Source organism: Berkeleyomyces rouxiae (assembly GCF_048999995.1).
Source record: "Berkeleyomyces rouxiae strain 22BRR77 chromosome Unknown BrBRR77_ptg000001l, whole genome shotgun sequence".
NCBI classification, from domain to species: domain Eukaryota; kingdom Fungi; phylum Ascomycota; class Sordariomycetes; order Microascales; family Ceratocystidaceae; genus Berkeleyomyces; species Berkeleyomyces rouxiae.
The window spans coordinates 4,539,931-4,561,942 of NW_027396491.1; the positions used below are offsets into that span (position 1 = coordinate 4,539,931).

A 22,012-nucleotide genomic window follows, 5' to 3' on the forward strand; every position below is an offset into this window, starting at 1 on the left:
TACATTCCACCTCTCGCCTCCTCCGCAGAGTCCGCACACAAGTCTCGCTGTGTCTGCGTGTCACATGTGCGCCATTACCAAGCAAAGGGCCGGGATGCTTTGCTTTGGGAGTGGGGGCTTCGGGTGGATCTCGGGGTTCGAGATATCGTGGGTAGATGAAGAGGGCCCGGGTGGCAAGTGTGGGGGACACCACCTCTGGAAGACTGCGGGTAGAATTGGACATGTACAAGCTACGGGGGGTGAGTGAGGGTGTCTAGCCACATAGACGTGCTTTGGATGCTTATAGGCTAAGAAAAAAGAAATAAAGAAAGGCTCTGCCCCCGTGAGGTTCGCCGTTGGACGGCCCACGTGGACTACAGGATATGGCGTTACCGAATGTTCTGGCCTCAAACCTAGTTCACAAGAAGCCTGGCTCGACTTATAACTGCAAGTGGGCGAGTAACTGGATGTAGATATGGGCTGTCTGATAGAACCATGTTGGAGCATGAGGGAAAAAGGTTGAGGGTCACGTCACGAATAGGCCCGGGGGGAGAGAGGAGCGGGGGAGCAGTTTCGGGTCGTTTGAAAGGAGGGCCGTCCGTCCAGCAGTCCAGTCAACACAAAAAAAAAATACTGAAAGATGAACGCAGAAGCGCAATTTGGCGCATAATCAAACTTGGAAGTGAGACTGGTATAGAGCATAGCCTGCTCAGGTGCCGCCGGTATCACCCCGTCGATGGTGGAGGGATGGTTCGGCTGTAAGCTGCAGCGCAGGCGGTGGCCCATGTCCTGAAGTAATCTTACGGCTACGATGATTGCCTGCGCTTGTATGAATGCATGTATGCACACACATAACTACATACTTGGGCCATGTCCGCCTCGACGCGTCAGGCCAGAGCTTGCCCCCCCTCTCAGGGATATTGCAGCAGAGGAGGACAAGCGTGTAGCCCAGGAACGTGGTTCTGGGACTCGCTTCAGAGAAATGATGTGTCTGCATCTTGCGGCGAGAAATGAGCGAGTCCCGTGGGTTCCAGGACAGGGCAGGATAGGCGTAGCATACGTCTCTTTGGGCGTGTGTGTTGGTGCTAACTGCGCACAACTGCTTCCAAATTCACACGCTGTCATGACGCGTTGGCTCTCGCTGCTTCTCAGCTGCGCTGGGCCGATCAGATCAGGAGTCCAGGCGTTGTTTATATATATATGTGTGATGATATAGTTGGTTATAGCAGGGGCCTCTGGCTGATATGTATCATGTGTTTGATCTGGCCAGACCCAGGCCCGGCGACAAATGACGAAATTTCCCTATAGCTTTTGTATATTGCTATAGTATCGGGCGGGTGCGTTTTGTCTCACCAGAAAACACAGCGCATGTGGCTTGCGGCAGCGGCATCGTCATGTGGCCTCGTTTATATGTTATTTAATCTCTGTCCTTGCGCATCTGCATGAATGTTTTCTGACCGTGTGGACGTGCGCAAGAACAGCCAAAACAGCGGCAAACAGCAGCAAGAGCACCAGCCCAGCCCAGTATCACGCGTAATCGATGGGCCCGTATCCCTCCCCAAGAAAGGACCGCTCCCCGGCCCAGAACGCGGCTGGCCGGCCTGACTCTCGGCCAAGGCTGCGCTGTTGGGCGGGCGCCATCCAGCCCGCCCAGGGGGCCTCTGCCGCCGACTGAAAAGACCATTCGGTCCAGCAGCGATGCGTATCTTGTAGTCTCTTAGCTGCCTCGTCGTGGGTAGCAAAGTGCTATGTGCGTTGGAAGGCTTACCTGCCTAGACAACGACCGGGGGCCCTCATCAGCATAAACGGACGCAAACAACGGGAGGATGGCCAGGTAATCTCCTCCTGCCGACACAGATGTCGAGCCTATCCGCCCACTCACTCACCTGCTACAACAGACAATCACAGCCCCAGTCTCGTCCGACATAGCCTGGCTGGTCCGTGGATCATGCTTCAGCAGCCGCGACCAACCTCTATGGACAATCTCGGTCAAGTGGTAGTCAGTTATCCTTACTCCGTTAGTGCTGAGATGCTCGCTTCTTGGTGTTACACAGGACTTGTGGTGTTCCTCAAGGCACAAGGCACGGTGCGTGCATCTTTTGCTGTGTGTAGTTACATGTAGAGACAAAGAGAAACACCAAAGTGTGCCAAAGGGCAAAAAAAAAAAAAAGAGAGGCCATTGTAGAGTAAGATGTGTGGAGGGACGTCTCAGCCCGAAAATATCTTTCTCCTTTTGGTCACGCCCCTTGTATGTTTGTGTCAGTTGCAGGTAAGTATCAGTTAGTGTTTATATGCTGGTGGTTGTGAGGGCTGCAGATAGGGATGGAAACGTTCACTACTGATGGGTTTCTTTCTCTTCATGATCTGTCTTTTCGAATCGGTGGGACAGGCAACATGAACATCAGCTTTGTGCCCAAGCATGAAGGATATATGCATAGTCTCCCAGAGAACGGGGGGTGGAATAGTAGTTCGTGTCTTCTCTTGTCGTCGTCACGCTCTGACTTCTCACTGACATCACACCATGTTTGTTCCCTTGAGCTGGCATCTAGCCTGCTCTGCTCCCAAAGGACTGTAGAGAATACCTGATGTCCTATGCTTTCCCCTGGCATGTCCTCGAAACTTGAATCTGTTAGTAGCAAGATGCGGAACGGGCCTATACCTCCTTGCATGATCATCGAGAGAGTGGGAATGAAGATGGCGACGAAGACGGGACGGCAAACGAAGGTAAGGCCGGGCAGAGGCGGTGAGGGCTGTCACATTCAGTCTCATCAAACTCAAGCTAAGCTGTATGGTATAACTAACTACAAGCACATACTTGCATGAGGTCACTCTTACTTCATCTTCTTCAAGCTGAGGTAGAAGCGGGCGCCCAGAAGAGGAATCGCGATTGATGGTGGTAGGAGACCAAGGTAAAGGCCCATAACTACAGGTATTTCATACCGTCCCCTATATACCATCCAAGGAAAGAAAACGGCCGGGCATTATAACCATGGGACCAGCAAAGAAATGAAAAGCAAGAAACGGCCTCTGGTGTCTGACTTCCCGGCCTTGCTCTAATCTTAGACTCGCACAGCATGGGCCATACATTTTGGATATATCACTTCCTCTGCCTCCGCATCTACGTACTGCAGTCCACCCGCCCTTGTTATCTCCCTGACAAAGAGGCATAGGGGGAGGGAGAGAGATAATTGCTTCAATCTGGCAGGCTCTGAGAACAAAGAACCGAGCTGTGGCTTGTTTGTGAAGGGGCTTGCTTGCTTGTCTTGCCTCTTCAGGGGCTGTGTGATACAATGACAATATATGTAAGTTGCCGTTGGTTTTGCATGTTTAATAACAGTGCGACTGACTGGCTTGCCGTAGAGAACAATACTTACAAGGGGATGTAGGCCATTGCAGGCACAACAAGCACGGATGGTGAGTGAGTGGGCTGGCTTCTAGGAGCCGGCACGCATGTCTTGTACAGCAGGCGCATAGTCACATGAGGCAGCTCACGATCCTCTCCAGGCCAAATACCATGCCACATCGAACCATGCACAGCTGCGTGTCTGTACAAGCAACTATGCCTGGACAGCCCTGTCTATTCCTATAACTCTGCATAAGCAAAGGTGGAAGAGGACAGAAAAAAAAAAGCAGGAAAAGAAGAAAATCCTAAACTATTGTACATGGCCGCTGTCCCATGCACACAGACCGCGGGGCAGACACAAGGCCCATGCTCTGATAGCACGCCGGACAGCAAAGGAGAAGAATGTGAAGAAGAAGAAGAAAAAAAGACGCTGGTGACAGTGATATCACTGTGCACTGGAGCATGGCGAGGAGGAGAAGGACGAACAGTCTAAGCCACCTCGTTTCTCTCCATCTCCTAGTGCCTCAATTCACGAAGCGACGCGGGCCCTTCTAGTCCACGGCTAAAGAGCATGCGTTTGAGCTTATCTTGCCCGTGAGCTATTACAACAAGACTTGACACACACACACCAGAGTGCGGGTACTGTCTCTATATAACTAACTAACTACAAGCATACACGCCATAGTTATTACATGGCAGATTACATTACATGTATCCAGTTACCCCATACGAAATCCTCTTCCCAGATGCTCCTTCTAGAAGGACGATACATCATAACCACGAGGAGGGGGGCCCCTTCTCCTCTTCCTTTTTGGGTCCCTCTTCTGTACTCCTCCTCATAGCCGGGTCAGACGAAGTAGATGCGCAAGCGCACAGACAGTCCAGGCTAGAGACTAGAATGGACCGCGCCGAACAAGGAACACTAGCGACGGGGAGGCAGATGAAGGCAGGATAGAGAGAATAAGAAGAAGAACAAAAAGGACGCAACCATGGATCAGAGGAGTCGAGCAGTGGCCTCTCCCTCCCCAAATCACATGCGCCGCGTACTCAGACTCCGGGCCGTCTCGGTGTCAAAATCCAAGCCGCCTTTTGTCCTCGTTCTTGTTTACCCCTAGAAACTGGGGAGGGGAGGACAAGAAGAATACAGTTGCAAGTAGCTAACTAGACACAAATCTACTTCTTGTTCAGAAAAGGCCTGTGCATGCAGCTGGTCCAGGGCGACTTGACCACACGAACGAGGAGGACGAGGCGTTTTCTTCTTCTATTCTTTGTCATGCTGTCTGTCTTGCCGCAGTAGCAGCTCTGGCTTTGTTTCACCATCTTGGGGCGCCCATGGCAAGGAACAGAGGAGCACGCAAGTTAGAGTCAAGATCCATTGGGCCGAAGACGACGTTACCTTTCTTCACATGATTTGTTGACCAACTAACTATACTATGCACTAGTAGACCAGGAAAGTACCTCCTCCGTCTCGTGTGGCTCTTTGTTTCTTTGTTCAAGGCAAAACCAAAACCAAAGAGGAAAATAGTAAGATCCAAAGAACCGCTGATACTTGGCACTTGTAACTATAGAAGAAAGAAAAAGAGCCCCCTCCCCCCTTCCCCCCTTCCTCTCCTCTCTCTCCCTGGCTTATATTGAATTCTTACCAACACATGTTTACAGGCTTGGCCTGGCTTGCCTACTGGGTAAACCCGCCATTCCAACGCGGCAGACCTTGGCCTAGTTATATTTATACAACGGGCACAAGCAAAAAAAAAAAAAAAAAAAAAAGGGCCAGCCAGCGGCTGTCTATCTGCTGCTCTGGGCGTCGTTCTCGAGCAGGTTCCGGTTCCCTGGTTGTCATATCTGTGGTCCCTCTGCCCATGTTTCTTTCTTGTCTTAATGTCTGTCTCGTGCGTGCCAGAGTTTATCCTTTTTGTCTTGGTGTGGTTAGTTGTTCTTCTTCCCTTCTTCCCGTCGTAGGAAGCCGGAATCAGGGAGCGAGAAGAAGACGCCAATGGCGTGTTGATATACGTACGAGTACTTCAAGGGAAACCTTTTCTTTTTTCTTTTTCTTCTTTCTTTTCTCTTCTCACGGAGCTACATATAATTGACCCAACTATGCCTACAGTTCTTCTCCTTCTCTGCCCTGCATAGCATGCAATGCTTCCGTAGGCTTGCCTTGTGACTTGAAGAGTTTTTTTTTTACTTCTTTGTCGGTGTATAGCTAATGCATAGGGCTCCTGAGACCTCAGGGTCACAGACTCTCTTCTCACATGTCCTGTTCTTTGGATTCGTACCAGTCACATCTGCGACCCAGCCAACAACTCCCCTCCCTCTCTCCCTTCTTTGACATCAGCGTCTCAGCTCATACTCATTGCAGAAGTAAAAGCCCAGCTGACAAGCTCATGTCATGCCATGTTGTAGTGCTCAAATATCTCTGCACTCTGCGAAATCTGATATGTAACAAAGCTCCGGTATCACGTGCGCCCGCGATACTCACTCCTCGCATGGCTGGGCTTGCGGCTATTGGTACAAATATGCTTGAATGGGCTCCCTTTTCCAAAAATCGGCCTCGTCTCCAGATGAGTACAATTGTCGTAGATAGCGTGACCCTGAGCCTCAAAGCCCGCTACCCGATACTCACGGAGCCAAGACTATTCTTGATTTTGAACAGGCGCTATCCCTGGCCCAACAGCAGCAGGCTGAGCATCCGAGACGCCCTACTTGTACAATGTGCTGAGCCTGGAAGTCTGCAAGTACATAGTTACATGCATACATACAGAACAGACTTGTGTCTATGTGTACATACATGCTTATCCAGCTAGGTGTCTGCAAATGCAGTTGCGCGTTGTCCATCGTATGACAGGTGCTGTCTTTGTCGTATTCCGGGGCTATTGTTAACATACGCATACTTGGATATGCGGAGCAGCTAGACCAGTATGTATGTTGCAGGCTCTGCTTGTGTATTGTATACTATACTAACAGCTAGAGTCAGCTGAATGCTAGCTGGCTGGCTGATTAAGCACTGGCTTAGAACCAGTCAATCCAGCACTGCCAACTTTTGACCGTGTTGGTCAAGAGCCGTTGCGACGTTGCCATTGAGCCTGAGCTTATACAAGACAAGCGCAGAGTACAAATCACAAACAAATGAAGGCCAGTCGGTCTTCAGCTCGACTGCGAATGAAGATTGGGCTGTTTTCTGTTCGTGAAGCGGCCAATCATATTGGGGCAAAGAGCGAATCACAGTGGCATAGAGCACACCATGTGGTACCATGAGAAGCCGCAGCATGTGATAGTCCGTCACGTCACGTCATTCATCACAGGAGGAAACCCTTAATATCTGTGGTTAGTCAACTACAGTCCGCGCCAAGTGGCCTGTTCCCTGCCACTGAGACTTGGCCGGACGGCAGTTCTACCAAAGCCGACGCACAACTGCCAGCATACATCACCTTCGTATTTCCATGTGTAAGTCAAAGAAAGCCAGAGCAAAAGAGCATGTCAAATCAGGCCGGCGGTTGACAGCCGGCCCAGCAGAGGAAAACTAGACTTGATCCTCGGCGCCAAAGTCTTTAACCGGGGGAGGGGGGAGGAGAATCACATGACTATCTTCGAGGCAGACTACTCCCTTTGTTTTCAGAAGAGGGAATAAAAAGAATTTGATAAACAAGACAAGGAACACACGGGGTCCAAGCCCGCGGCTAGGATCCAGGGCCTATCCGTCCGATACAGCCGTAGGAGACAGGCCGGCAGAGACGACAAAGAAGGGAGAGGGAAAAACAAAAAAAAAAAAAAAAAAAGGAAGAAAAAGACGCAACATAGCAGGTGATCAGCGGGCCGTTTTATCAAAAGTGGTCGACAGTTGGGGGAGTAGTGTTGTACAAGTATAAGTAACAATGTACATATGTACATACATACAGACACCACAGAGTTAACTGACTTAGGCGACTTGTTACTGGTCTTTTCCAAGTCAGGGGACCTGCCAACCTGAAAACAGCAGGGCCTCAGGGGCTCCCACCCACTCCTCAAGCCCTGTAAATTGGCGCTTTGGCACTAGGATTTTTCACCAGGTGACCTTTGATTGTACAGGGGTTCTTTTTGAAAGAAGCAAAAGTTGGGGAAGATAAAAAGAGTAGGGACGAGAGAGATTTGATTGCTTGCTGGATGTTGTTTTGGACAAAGGGAAAAAGAAAAAAAAATAAGCCAAGCACTGAGGCACGAGGCGAGATCGCCGTAAAAGGGCCGGTTACGTGGGGAGAATTACCGGCAGAGAGTTGGAGTAGTTGAGCGAACTAGTTGGTCAACATTGAAGATTGGATGCTCTCGGGTAGGGTTAGCACTTATTGTACCGGTGACTCTGTGCAGTTGTTGGAGAACAGCCGTGCGCTGGCGATCTTTGTTGCCGCATGTGCGACTCAAACGACCGGCTATTATTGAACAGTAAAAGAGAGCGGTTATGGGAAAGCCCAAAAAGGATAGAAAAAAAGGCCGGGAGGTTTATGGGCGCGGATATCGTCATTGCAGGGCCCGAGGCGCAAGTGACTCGGCCATAGGCGGATAAACAGCCTGTGGCAGTGGCATGTGAGGGCAGGGCCAGTCCAGTCCAGTCAAGCCGCGGCCATCGTCTGTCTGTCTCAACAGTCATGTGGAAAGCCAAAAAGAAAAAAGCAAATACACAATGGAGGTCTGTCTGGATGCTGACACACGCGCACGCACGCACAGAAATCACAACCGAGAAGCTCAGCGCTGCATGACGGGGTTTGCAGGCTGTCAAACACCAAGAGAAGAGAGACTCTAGATATACCGCATACATGTATTCATGCACAACTAGGTCTGTGGATGTCTCTTTCTCATCTTATCTCATGTCCCCTGCGCCGTGGGGATATGCTGGACCCAGTCCCGGACCCAGGACTTGTGCATATGCACTCACATACAGATACACACATATGTATGTACACGTCCATCCATCCGCACAAACGGGTCGCCCATGACCGCCTTTTGATGGTGAATTCTCTGTCTGCTCACGAGGTCTCATGGAAAATCCAGGGATTGGGATTGTGTGTGTGTGCATGTGCATCCATAGAGCACAGCATGCATGCATAGAGCTGTATTGAAAAAAAAAAAAAAAAAAAAAAACTCTGCCTGTATACCTATGCATAGAACCAGGTAACTAACCAACTATTTACATAACTACATACATATGCGTTTCATGCGCAGCCAGCCAGACGGCCACCACGAGATCGATCGACACAAAGGGGCAGTGGGATGGGAGCCAGCCAACAAATAGCCGTGATTGAGTCCAGGCGATGCAATGGACATAGTCCAAGCCATCGTGACAATGGATGGCTATGCCCTAACCAACATTCAACCCAGATATACACCACATATAGTTAGCTGTCTGTACATACTTGTGTGCTTATAGCCGACGCCCAGGCCCCTCGTCCCTCCTGACCAGATCAGCACCACCACAGCTAATATAGATGGTTACGTATAGGCCCAATATTGCAGATTGCAGATGCGCCACGGCCATGTTTAAAGAAGAGAAGCTCCGTCCAAAAAAAGAAGAGTGACGAATTGCAAGCAAGACGCTTGGTTAACCATCCCAAGAGCTAAAACAAGTTTATTTTCTTTTTCTCTTTTTTGCATCATGTGACAGCAACCTATAGCCGGAAGGGGACATGACAACAAACGCGCCTTATTGTGTGTGTGTGTGTACAGAACCTGCCAATAGCGACTTTTAATTGTGCGCTGGTACAAGGCATGCAAACCTACAGTTGGCGGATGCTTTGTCATGATCACGGGTCGCCGCCGGAGAAACACAAAACGACCTAACTTCTTGATATTTATTTTTGCACTTGTACAAATATCCAAGTGCCCAAGTGCCCAAATGACTTCCATGTCGCACACGATGCTGCCCGATTAGGAAGCACCCTCTGGAAGGGGAAATCATCGTGACCATCGGCTCCCCTCCTTCCGCCTTCAATGATATCGCCCATTGGGGAAATGTGCCTGTTTGCCTTTTGTTGTTAACGCTGTTGCTGTGCCGGTTGATACAAAGGTACACACACACACAACTAGTTATATGGCAACTATGTACGTAGTTGGTTACTTTGTGTTGTTTCTGCTGGCTGAGCCCAACACGGACGAAGAAAGGGCCGTCAACTTTCAGTACTTTCCTGGCAGCCCAAGCAGCAGTTGCCCGGACAGACCAGCGAGAGTCATAGACGCGCCATTTCACCATGTGTGCGTATACTTGTACTTTTCTGTGGCTGGATCAGGCACGTTTCGCCTTTGAAAAAAAAAAAAAGAGCCAGAGAAAACAAAATCTCCAGCAACCTCTCTCTTGTAACTAACCACTAGATATGAGAAGAAAAAAAACCACAGCGCTGCGATGCCCCAAAAAGAAACACCGAACATTACTCCATGCTTCGCTTATTGTATTAATTTTTCCGTGCACAAAAGACAAAACTGGATTGGACCCACCCCCCATCCCCTATGGCCCTGCACCAAAAACAAAAACGCACACCACTCGCTCTCTTGCCACCATTCTGATTTTAAAGTAGCCCAAAAAGGCACCTGTAAGATTCGCTTTGCGGGACAAGGGGGCGTGAGTCCTAATGACTTTGGCACCTGTGTCTCCGGTCATTTATTTGTATGGATGACATGGGCTGGGCTTTCATTGGCATAGGCTCCATCAAGCCTAGCACACACGGCCCCCCTCACCCCACAGAACCCAAGCCTAGCAAACGAAAAAGAGAAATCCTTTTTTTTTTTTCTTTTCTCGTTTGCTGGTCCGTTTGCTTTTGGGCTGGATTCCTTTTTTGGGGCTTCCGCGAAAAAAAAAAAAAAAAACGCAGAACAAAAAGAAGCAATAACCTGTCCCGTCCAACGTTGCTATACTTAACACCCACTGTGCCCGCCCCCGAATTGCCCCCCCCCCCAATCAAATGCAGCTTTTATTTTATGCACTCTCGACTTCAATCTTCAAAAACCACCACTTCCACCACATCTTCACCCAGCTAACCAACCGCCTGATCTCGCAGCCACACACTGCTTACTGTTCTCTTCCCACTAACTCTTGTTCGCCATTTCGACTCTGCCGATTCATCTGCCTGCTCTATTTTCCTGCATCATTGTCTTTTTTTCTCTCCACCAATCCAGCCAGAGAAGCACTATTCGCTCTTCACACACACGCACGCCAACCATCGCCCGCTACTCTTCTACGTCTTTTTGTGACTAGAATACACCAGCTACCCTTTAGCTTGACCGACTGCCAAAGCCTGCCTCTATTACGCGACTGGTGCCTCAATCTCTGCGTCTGCTTCCCACTGCAATCTGACGCCGGGATCTCCTCTTTCGCCACTCCCCTATTCTCCTTCGAATCACCATCTACCGACCAACTGGCCGCACCTGTTGCGCCTGCGACCGACAGTCGACCTGGACTTCAAATCGCGACTCCTACGCCCCCAAAAGACCACCACCCGTCCTGTCCGGGCCCGTGAGCCGCCATTCCGACATCATGGTTTATTCATTGAATACACATATTCTCACCGTTGACGCCAATGTCATTGGTAAGATTGACACTGCCAACCCGGAGAGCTTGTTCTATGTTTGGGCTGGTAAGTAATGCATTCTCGTGCTCATGTGATCTCTGCCACCCCTTGTTGTGTTTTAAATGTTTTCGTATTTAGGGCTCCTCCGTCAGGCTAACCACAATGCGTGACCCTCTAGTATTCGCTAGATGCGCTCCCTCAGTTGAACAAGGCCGCCGCCTGGAAAACCTCAGCTGGCGTCTATGGAACCGCGAAACCCTGTGCAGTTCTGAGAATAGAGTAACCACCAACTCGGTCCCTTCACCAAAGAACATCCCCACTGATGCTAAAATTCCCGAACTTCCTCAGCTCTCCGGTAGTGTTGAGTCTCTTGATGAGGATGTCGTCGAATTCACCGCTTCAGAACCAGCCATCGACATCAAGCCCTGCATCCGAAGACAAGATTCATGTCTTCGGAATCCTACCCAGCCAGTCAAGTCTGACGAATTTGAGAAGATGGTCGTCTCCATCATTACCCAGGAAAACCCATTGACCGCTCCTCTGCCCCAGATCGTGCCCAGCACTTCCTCCATAAACACTGCTGGCACCAGCACCAGCACCAGCAACACTGCAAACACTCTTGCCTCTTCGGTTTCTCGCTCTGAAAAGCCCATCATGTCCCCCGATCCCATCGCCATGCCGCCAGCTCCCCCGACCTCCTACATCCCCTCCGAGTCTATTGCATCACCCTCCTCGAAATCTGCCTCCGCCAACTCAAAAGACCCTATTGCTCCATCTAGCGCCAAAACCACCACCGTCATTCGAGGATTCTCTCCATCAGCTGGCTCAATAAAACTACCTACCATTCTCAAGACAATCGAAGCTGCGGAGCCTGTCTCAATCAATGCCCGCAACAACGCCAAGAAATCCGCCATGTTCACCTGCGGTGGCTCTGCCTCTGCAAGTGAGAACGGACAAAGCCCAGCTGAACAGACCGCCGCAGCAAAGACTATCAAGCCCGCCATCAAGAAGCGCAGTGTTTTTGAAGTTGGTACCTCTTCTGTCGAGGGTGCTACTTCAGAAAGTCTTGTTCCTCCGTCGCTGCCTGCAAAGAAAAAGACTACATCATTTAGCACTTTTGTCGACACAATAGGAAGCAGCGAGAATGCCATCGAGAGTGATTCCGAAGATGATGGCGATGCCGACGAGATTGACGAGAGTGCTATTGAAGATGACGAATCCGATGAATGGGAGGACTCGTTTGAAGATAGCGGCAAGTCTAGTGTTGATGACCGCAATTACTTTCAACGAGTTGATTCCAAGGTCAACATCCCCTCGCGCCGTTCCCTCATTACCCTCATGTTTGAAAAGACAGATGTCGATACCAAGAAGCTGAGTAGCGGAATTTCCTCACAATCGACTTCAGCGATCCACCCCCGCTTTCGTGTGCACAATGGGCCATCAGCTCTCGGTATTATGGAACAAAACGCAGGCCCCTCTAATGCTCGCCGCCCTGATAGAGACGGAGAGGACAGTGGACTCATGATGAAGCAACAGCGCCCATCCAATCAACCACTCCGCCCGATTCGCGAGATGCAAATCCCGCCGCGCGCAGGAGCCCAGCCAATCAATGCAAACGGGGCGCTGTCTCCGCGCACGACCCGCAGGAATATGCTCTCGACCGAGCTTACCGAGTCGCTGCGTCGCCACATGCTGTGGGAGCGCCAGCAAAAGTCCAAGACTGTGAATGCCGTCCTGCAGAGACGGCACACGTCGCATGAGGTCGCCAACTTGAAGCAGTATCCGACTGCGCCATTCATGAAGAAGGATGACATGGACGACAGAACGATGAACCGGTACTTTACTAAGGACGCTCAGGATGGTTATCACACCAAGGGTTGGTAGACATGGCTTTTTGCCTTCCAATCAGTAGTAAAGCTGTTGCTTTGCATCTGCGGCCGTAGTCCATCACGGACCATTCCCTGTGTAACCCCTTCGCCTCAGACCTTTGTTGTCTAGGTGCTGTGTACTATATCATTATTATCACTGTGCCTTTTCCTTGTCATGTTTCTCTTGGACTCTGGGTATTATTCTCTTCTCATGCTCATATTCTTTCTCCTACAGTCGTGATCTCGCCTGTTTCTTTTTTTTCTACACTTTTTTTTCTTCCAATCTGCTATTTCTTTTCTCTCTTTTTTTTCACGAGGTTCACGACAATTTGGTATCTATCTCTTTTTCTTTTTCGGTTTCAAATCAATATTTTCTTTTCCAGCAAACATTGAGACTCAGTCTTCTTTTTATTGTTGTACAACAAAATGGCATGTTGAGGTGACTTCTTCTTTCCCACCGGCACGGGATCGGTTCTTTGGCTTGACCCTTTTATTCGTCTTCTCTGCGATTCTTGAAGGCTTTTCTTTACCTGTCATGATACCATGGTTCCAATACAAGAATCTTTTTTCTATTGTCTGACTCGTTAATTGGTTCCAATGGCTGGAACATAATTCACCCTTTTTACCATCTCTCTGTTTTCCCGACTCTATGCTCTTGATTCTTGTCTTTATTTGGACGTCTTTTGTGCCTCTGTGTTCTTCCAAAAAAAACACAAAAGGAGGAGGAGTGAGGGACACCATTCTGCTGTTCCAGTTTTTGTTTCTTTTTTTTTCAATCGAGTTCTCTTGTTTTCTTCTCTTTTACTTGGTTTTTTTATATACTGCCTCATCTGATTTCTCACGGAATACTCAAGTGATGGGCCAAAGTATGATGAAAAGTTTTTTTTTGGAAGTGCTTTTTCGTTGTTTCTTGGAATCCGGCGTTTTGTTTTTTTTTTTGGTTTTGGACGATGCTTTTTTCTTACTCCAAAAGTTGCAACAGCCTTTCTGCATCTTGTCTTTTGTGGGCTTATCCACCTAATGCGAATTTTTTTGCTCCGTTTCTTCAACGTGTTGATAGTCGTGCATGATCTTTGTGTGCAGTGTGTATTTTCTGCAGATGGGAAACGCTGATCTTTGTGCAACACAACTAACATGTGCGGTGGAACTCTAGAATGATGGTAACCCTAGGGTTATATACAGCGAGAAGAAGTTTAGAACACACACGGTGGTTGGCGGCGTCGCGTTGTAAGACATAGGTCTGTCTGACGTGTGTTCCGAGGTTTACTTTACCTTTGGCGAACAACTACTGACATTACTCAGTGTTGAGTTCTTTATTCCGCGGTAGAGGCAAAGGGTCGCGAAGTTCCGCTAGCCGACTTGTTTGCCACAGACATCAAGGACTATGGAGGCCACCACCGCCTTGTTGTGTGTGTATGTATGTATGTATGCATGTATGTACATACATGGATGTTCCAGGCGCCTGGAAGCTGAAATCACAAGGCAAAGCGTAATCAAGGTGACATAACAAGATGCAAAGGCTGGGCTCTGACGTTTCTTCTAGACCTTCGACGGGGCTTGGGGGGGGGGGGGGGGGGAATAGTATAGACGGAAGTCGGGAGACTACTTCAGCTGGTATAAGCAAAGGAGGGGGAGAAGAGGAAGCCAACGAGACAACGACACTACTAAGCGCCTTTGCTGTTGGAGCTCGTGTTATAGCAGTAGCTGTGCTGTCAGAAGGCACATAGCATGTTGTATCTTACAAGCACCTTACGCATATACATGCCGACGGAGAAAGGAGCTTCCTCGGCTAAGTCTTGCCATGACTCGCGGGAGCCCCCCCCCCCCCCCCCCCCCCCCCCCAAAAAAAAAAAAAAAAAAAAAACAAAAAAACAGGCACAAAAGAAACACGTCAATACGCACGCCGAGATGCTAGCCCTATCAAGTCCACCAGGTCTGTACCGGTGGCAAACCTCGATCCCCCCATTCCCCCGATTAAAAATAATAATAATAAGCATCTGCGGAAATGGCTAGACGGGAGAGAGCGCTGCCGGTTGAGCCGGTCAGCTGTGCTACTTTTTTTTTTTTGCCGTTCTCTAGGTATTTGGAATCTGACTCTATCAACACGACGTACTGCTTGACCCAGAAGACGATGCAAGATACCTCTGCATGGGGCGTGTGTGTGTGCAAATATTCCCCAAGGCCTACAAGCGTGTAGATATTGCTCCTCTAGTTTCTTCTCCCGCTGTCCATCCACTTTCGGGGGGTCGGGGGGGGGGGGTTTCTTTTCCTTTCTCCTATTCCCATTCGCTTGCATCTAAGCATAGGTCAGCCGGCGAGTCAAATGCCGGGCTCCAGGCCGGCTTAGCCTGGCCCGTTTTATCTCCTCTCCCTGCGCCGATTGAGAACATGATGCTGATGTGGGGGGGTGGGGGGGAAGACTGACTGGCTTGCCACCTGGCAAGGGCGTAGATGCATCAAGAGCTTTGCGAGGTGCGCCATTCGTTGGCTCTGTATATTGAGCACCAAATCATGGTGAACGACATTTTGCAGTGGGAGGTGGGAGTTGGGTATGCATGTAGTAAAGAGTCAAGATTTCGTGCCAAGTTGGCGCGCGTGTCAAGTGTCGCGAATCTGTTTTTTTGTGTCTGGAAGTGTAGACGAACAAAGGAACATTTGGGTCGCGTTGTGATAGAAGTGTTTGACGAACACTCATAAGGATATATCCTTGGCTCTACGAATTAGTCACCTCACTTTTCTACTACCTCAACCACAGCACCATATCAACATCTCATGAATCATCATCTTTTTTTATAAAGAGAAACTGTCTAGAATCTTTCCATCTATCAATAGTTTTTCTCTTGAGTAAAAACAAAAGGAGAAGGCCCCTAGAATCATATTCTGGCATGTATTAAATTTCGGGTTATTTTACTTTTTCTTTTTTCTTCTAAAAGTCCTGCTCGCCGCTACCAGCAACAATGACATTGTTGACCTTGAGGACCATGCGGCACAGCTGGGTAGCCAGCTGCAGCTGCTGCTTCTTGCCAATGAGCGGGTCAATGACAAAGGCATCCTTCATGTTGTTGCTGCCGCGCGACATGCAGTCGACGCCCAGCCGGCCGCGGCTCTCGGCGCCAGCCTTGGCCTGCTGGCTCTTGATCTCGGCCAGCGTCGAGATGGAGTTGAAGCCGCTGTTCTCGGCCAGCGCCATGGGGATGGCGTCGAGCGCGTTGGCGAATGCCCGCATGGCGTACTGCTCCAGACCGGGCGTCTTGACGGCCGCGTCCTCGACGGCGAGCGAGCAAGCAATCTCGGCCGCACCACCGCCGTAGACGACGCGGTTGTCGCGAACCAGGTTGCGGACGACGCAGAGGGCGTCATGGAGCGAACGCTTGGCCTCGTCAATGATCTAAAATTCAAAGTGTATGTTGTTAGTAAGGTCGCAAGGAATAGACAGAGCAGCGGGGCATTTAAAGGGAGACAACTCACCATCTTGTTGCTGCCGCGCACAAAGACAGTGACAGCGCGGGTGTTAGCACAGTCCTCAATAACCAGCATCTTCTCGCGCGTGGTTCCAAAGGACATCTCGCGCACAGTTCCAGCGGTACCCAGCTTCTCAGCGCTCAGGTCTTCAAACCGGGGGACGATACGACCGTTGGTAGCAATGGCAATCAGCTCAATTTCGGGACCGCCAACCCACCGCACGGCAGGCAGCTTGTTCTGAAGAAGCAGGTGGTTGGCCTCGTCATCGAAACCCCATTGGCATATCGCCAGGTTGGCACCGGTAGCCTTGATCTGGTCAATCATCTCAATAAACTTTTCGTGCTCGTAGCTTTGCAGCTTCTTGAACTCCTCCACTGACGTGATGTCCAGCTTGTGCTTGGTCTTGGGTTTCGGGGGCTCAAAGGCGCATGTCAAAATGGCAATCTTGGCATCCTTAACCTCAGAGGGCATCTGGGGATGAGAAAAGTCCTTGTCGATAATGACACCCTTGACAAGTACCGTGTCCTCAAGAGCACCACCGACTTTCCCATCGACCTTGATCAGGTCAAAGTCGACGTCTTTCCGCTCAAAGTCGGCCACTGACAGCACAGCATCAATGGCAATTTGAGAGAACTGGTCGTGGGACTTGGACACAATCTTGCTGCCGAGCGAGGTCTTGGCGACCTTGAGCAGGTTCTTGGTGTCCTCCTTGGAGAACTCTATCACGTCGGAGATGCGGTCCAACTCCGCGACAGCAATGTCGCAGGCCTGGTCGTAGCCGTCGGCAATACGAATAGGATGGATACCCTTATCGATGAGCTCTGCCGCCTGCTCCAGCAAAGCGCCGGCCAAGACGACAACACCAGTGGTACCATCACCAATTTCGTCATCTTGAGACTTGGACAGTTCAACAAGCAGCTTGGCGACGTGATTGGAGACCTCCATCTGTTGCAATATAGTGGCACCGTCGTTAGTAACTGTAATCTCGCCATCGGGCGAGATCATAATCTTGTCGAGACCACGGGGACCCAGAGACGATTTGACAATGTTGGCCACTGTCCGGGCGGCGAGAATGTGCGACTTGACGGCTTCGGTTCCTGAGATACGCTTCTTCTTTCCTTGACTGCGAAGTGAGAGACACAGCATCATTAGCGTGTGTTCATACAGTGGGAAAACCCAAGCTCGTGTAGTCGGACTTACTCTCTGACGACGATGAACGGCCGGCCCTGGTCATCCTTCATAAGGGCGGCTACGGTTTGATGTTAGCTCAGCACACGAGACTCTGGTCTAGCGATAACCGCGAATGGCGCCGCTATGACACTGCCGTGTCGCGATAGCTGCGTGTCGCCGGGCTCTTTGCTGACGTAACGATGGCGGGGATGGTGGACCACATACCGTTCGAGAGGTCTAGATCTAAAATAGGACAGAGCGTGTTAGTCACCTGCAACAGGGGAGGACATGGCTGCCCGCGATAGCCCAATCGAGATGTGATGCGGAGTAATCGCCGGCTCTGTGGAAAAGGGGGAGGGGCATACATACTCATGGCCATGGTGGGCTAGAAAATGGAGGGGGATTTTGATGTGGGAGAGACAATGCAGAGACAAGAATTGAAGCCTGAAAATACGGCAGATGCGGTAGAAAGCTCTCGGGAAGGAGACAGGCTCTCGGTCGTATTTCGTGTTGTGTCTCGTGAGGAGGAAAAGTCCAGGAGACAAGCTTGGTGGTGATGGTGGAAAGGCTGAACGGCCTAGAAGCGTCCACCTTATTTTTGGTGTCGTGGTTTTTCAATGTAGCCTATTACGCAGCAAAGCTCCCCGCCAAAATTGCTTGCTGTCTATTAGGGGGGCCACAGCTCGCCAGGGTGCTGCTTAGGGGCCAGCAGCTGGAGAAAAAAAACGAGTGTGGCGCTGTGGCGTATGATTCAGACAGTGCTATCGGTGGCCTTGCTGAGTACTAACACTGTCTATTTAGGCGCCCAAGGCCCTGGATGGAACAGTGCTATCGAAGTCTTCACATCACCCCCCTAAACAAGAAGTCTTCATTGTTGTTGTGTAACTACTATTCGTTTACTTTGCCCCGCGTTGGGTGTTGCTTTCTCGGAGCTCACGTTACAACAGTCTTAGCCTGCCATAGTATAGCCAGTCTCCTCGGACCTATTTAGTACTGACTGCACGAATACGGTCAAAGGCTTCGCGATACTACATGCCCTGATCTCGTTTCCCAGTGGCGTAATCTTCTTTGGCCATTTCCAGACTGGACAGCTGCCTCTATCACCAATCCGGCCTCTTAACTAAAAGCTCCGAAGCTATCTGGAGCGGCAGTCTCTGCTCAGCATAAAAGTCCCGCGTCCCCTCTGCCATTTCTCATCGGTTCTATCTAGTCTTTTATATTCTCGACTGGGCGTATTTCTTGCGAGTCTTTTGAACTCCCGACACTTCCTCTTTGACTCACGGACCCTTGACGAAAACCTGTTGCCGCTTAAACTCTTCACAATGGCCGGGTTCGACTATGACGACTTTGACGACGGATACGATTCCTACGAAGATGGTGGCGGCGAACTCGAGTACGGCCACGTTGATGACCACTTGGTTTACGACGAAAACGGCCACATGATCTCGGGTGGCGATCCGATTATCCAGCAGATCCGTGCGGAGCTTGATTCTCGCTCTGATGAAGTCACTGACGACCAGATCCAGCAAGCCCTTACACTCAACCTTTCTGATCTGGACAAGACTGTCGAGTATCTTTTCACCGAGTTCCTTGATCGTGAGCGCATGAATACAGCCTGCAGCACCATTATGATAGCACTTGGCCCTGATGCCAGCTATACCACCGAGGCCAAAGTCAAGGAATCTCTTTATTACTACTACTACGACGCGGACAAGACCTTTGAGTATATCGCTCGCACTATCAAGACCGCCAAAGCTAACGAGAGCAAGCGGGAGGCTGAAGGTATGTCGACCAATGACTTCTTTTCTTCTGGGGAGGAAACAGCGAAATTGAGCTTGGGTTATGGCAACTCAAGCAGCAAGTCAGCACTTGATTTGCAACTTCAAAAGAGCCAAATCAGGGCATTGTTCAGTGATATGCCGTGGCTTTCAGTATCTGCCGAGCGCCAGTCCGCCTTTGTCCCGCCAGCCAGTCTCGGACCTGTCGGCCTTTTAGGCGGCTCTTCCAAACTCAAGGCTCTGGCCGCCCAACGGAAAAAGCAGGCCCCCAAATCTTCTGCGCCGACAGACAAACCTGTTGCACTTGGCGCGTCGGCCTCTTCATCCAAGCCTACACTTTCCACCAGTAACACCGTTGGCCACGTGGATGCTAAGACTACTCTTGAAAACTCACTACCCGTCTCTGATAATGTGCGCGCTGGCCAGAATGGCTATTCAAGCTCTACTACTACATTGAAAGACACCCCATATCCGGTTCTTGAAAGGAGTTATAATACCTCTGCAGACACAACTACCATCTCATCTACCGAGCAGCTTGTCTCAAGGTCAGCAGCTGTCTACAAGAGTCAAGATGAGCAATCCTCTGTTCAGAGCATGCCCCCTGATGGCACCATCTCTGGCGAGTCAACGACTGTATCTTCGTCTTTGACTCAGCCCTCTGCATTTGCACAAACACTCTTTAGGCTGCCGCCTGGCTCCGTCAACGTCGTGCCTCAGAGTTACCCCATGCCCTACATGGCATCGGCAAACTCGGTCGCAGATGTGTTCGCCAAGCCGAGTCCAGATGATGTTGTGTTGACTGCCCAAGCTCAAGGTTCGCTTCGAGGAAGTCGAAAATAACCTGGGAAGGCTAATCTGATATTCATATCTACAGCCCGCAAATTTCAGCCCAGCAGTACGACTGCACCCGGTACACCCTCTACATCGGACAAGTCCGCAAAAGTCCCCTCCAAGCCCTCATTCAACAAGCCTCAACATAAGAACATTGATGTTGCTAGTGAATATAAACACCGTATAGCTCATGAAAAGAATAGAGCTAGCTTCGTTGTTACTGGTATGTGCTCTGTTTCTTTTTAACATAGCCTTGAAAAAGTCGCTGACAACGATACAATAGGACACGTCGACGCTGGCAAAAGTACACTCATGGGCCGTTTACTTTTGGATCTTCATGAAGTTGACGAGTCTCTCATTTCCCGCTTTCGCCATGAGGCGACTAACATGGGCAAGCAATCATTTGCTCTAGCATGGGTTATGGACCAAAATGCGGAAGAGCGTGAGCGTGGCGTGACTGTAGATGTCACATCCCATACCTTTGAAACCGACAAAACCCACTACACAATTCTAGATGCGCCTGGTCATCGGGCTTTTGTTCACAACGCAATTTACGGTGTTAGCCAGGCCGATTTTGCCATTCTCGTTCTAGATGGAAACACCGGTGCCTTTGAAAAGGGCATCAAGGGCCAAACCTACGAACACATTCTTCTGCTTCGCAGTCTTGGCATTCAGCGTATTGTCGTCGCGATTAACAAGCTTGATATGGTCAACTGGTCGCAAGATCGCTACGACGAAATCAAGGAACAGATCACAGCTTTTCTTTACAAGTTTGATTTTTCGCCCAACAATCTCCAATTCGTGCCTATTTCAGGTCTCAATGGCGACAACGTTGTGACTCGGCCCAATAATGATTCGTTTTCATGGTACCAGGGTCCAACATTGGTTGAGGCTTTAGATAGGGATGAGCCACTCCCTCGCGTCTTGGACCATCCGATGCGCATGATGATCTCGGATCTCTGGAGCACCGGCGCTGGAAAGCTAACGGCGTCTGGTCGGATAGAAATTGGCACGGTTCAAGTTGGAGACCAACTCTTGATTACGCCATCCAAAGAATCTTGCTACGTTCAATCTATTCTTGTTGGTCACGAAACACGCGACTGGGCTGTTGCCGGTGAAAATGTCGACTTTGTGGTTGTGGGTGTTGAGGCCACCAGCATCAATGCCGGTGATGTTCTCAGCGCATTTGATTCCCCTCTGGAGCCTAAGAAGGAGCTTGTGCTCAAGGCCCTAGCATTCCAGCCACTGTACCCTCTCAGCATTGACCTTCATCGCGGGCGGCTACAGTGCTCTGGGCAGATCAACAAGGTCATGGCGATCTTGGACAGGAAGACAGGCTTCATTACAAACTCTCGTGCCACTCGAGTGGACGCTGGTGAGGTTGCACGGATTTCAGTGACTGTCAACCAGGAGCTCCCTGTTGAGGCAGGCCAGCGTGTTGTTATCCGCAGTGGTGAGCACACAATTGCAGCCGGCGTGGTGGAGTGAAGTACACATTGGAATGTTGGCTCGTTGCGAGGGGGATATATGGGATCTGGTGATTGGAAATGTAGGACTGGTTGTTCTCACGGAACATATGGAGTTTGGATTTACTATTTTTACACAAATATATGCTGTTTTTGTAGCATCAAATAGCTGCATAAGGTGTCGTTGAGTCAGTCTCACAACTAAAAGCAAGCATACGAGAAAGACTAGACGAACAGGTGGGAGAAGGGCCATCCATGGCAGCATGAAACAAAGCGAATCCGAGGGCCAAGCACAAAGGAATATGCTATCTGTAGCCATGTCATCTACGCATGTGGTGATGTTATCAAAGTGGTGGTCCAGCTAGGGTTACATCCATCAAGCTGTACCAAAAGCCTAAAACTATGCGACCAGGGCCAAAAAGAGACCAAACCGCGAGTGTGGGGAAGATTCTAGAAACCTTGAATCCGAAAATAGATAGGGTCAGGGGTGGAAGCAAGAGGCCAGATATAAGTTTAAGTTTGAAGAGGCCCGAGTCAGTTGCAGAGCGCAGCGATACGGCAAAGTGGGCTGTATTGCAAGACGAGA

The 22,012-nt window shown here is 50.0% G+C and overlaps 3 protein-coding genes across 3 annotated transcripts; 2 read left to right on the forward strand and 1 right to left on the reverse strand.

The window, feature by feature from the left end:
• Positions 1-10,817: 10,817 nt before the first annotated feature.
• Positions 10,818-12,735, forward strand: BROUX77_001275 (uncharacterized protein; the record flags this gene model as incomplete). Its single annotated transcript, XM_073745686.1, has 2 exons — positions 10,818-10,917; positions 11,030-12,735. 2 exons carry the CDS (start codon positions 10,818-10,820, stop codon positions 12,733-12,735), a joined length of 1,806 nt encoding a protein of 601 aa, XP_073609510.1.
• A 2,910-nt stretch (positions 12,736-15,645) lies between these two features.
• On the reverse strand, positions 15,646-17,730 carry BROUX77_001276 (uncharacterized protein; the record flags this gene model as incomplete). Its single annotated transcript, XM_073745687.1, has 5 exons — positions 15,646-16,107; positions 16,188-17,304; positions 17,382-17,430; positions 17,577-17,594; positions 17,721-17,730. 5 exons carry the CDS (start codon positions 17,728-17,730, stop codon positions 15,646-15,648), a joined length of 1,656 nt encoding a protein of 551 aa, XP_073609511.1.
• Positions 17,731-18,673: 943 nt separating this feature from the next.
• On the forward strand, positions 18,674-21,448 carry BROUX77_001277 (uncharacterized protein; the record flags this gene model as incomplete). Its single annotated transcript, XM_073745688.1, has 3 exons — positions 18,674-19,943; positions 20,004-20,183; positions 20,244-21,448. The coding sequence occupies 3 exons, from the start codon at positions 18,674-18,676 to the stop codon at positions 21,446-21,448; spliced, it is 2,655 nt and encodes an 884-aa protein (XP_073609512.1).
• Positions 21,449-22,012: the final 564 nt, after the last annotated feature.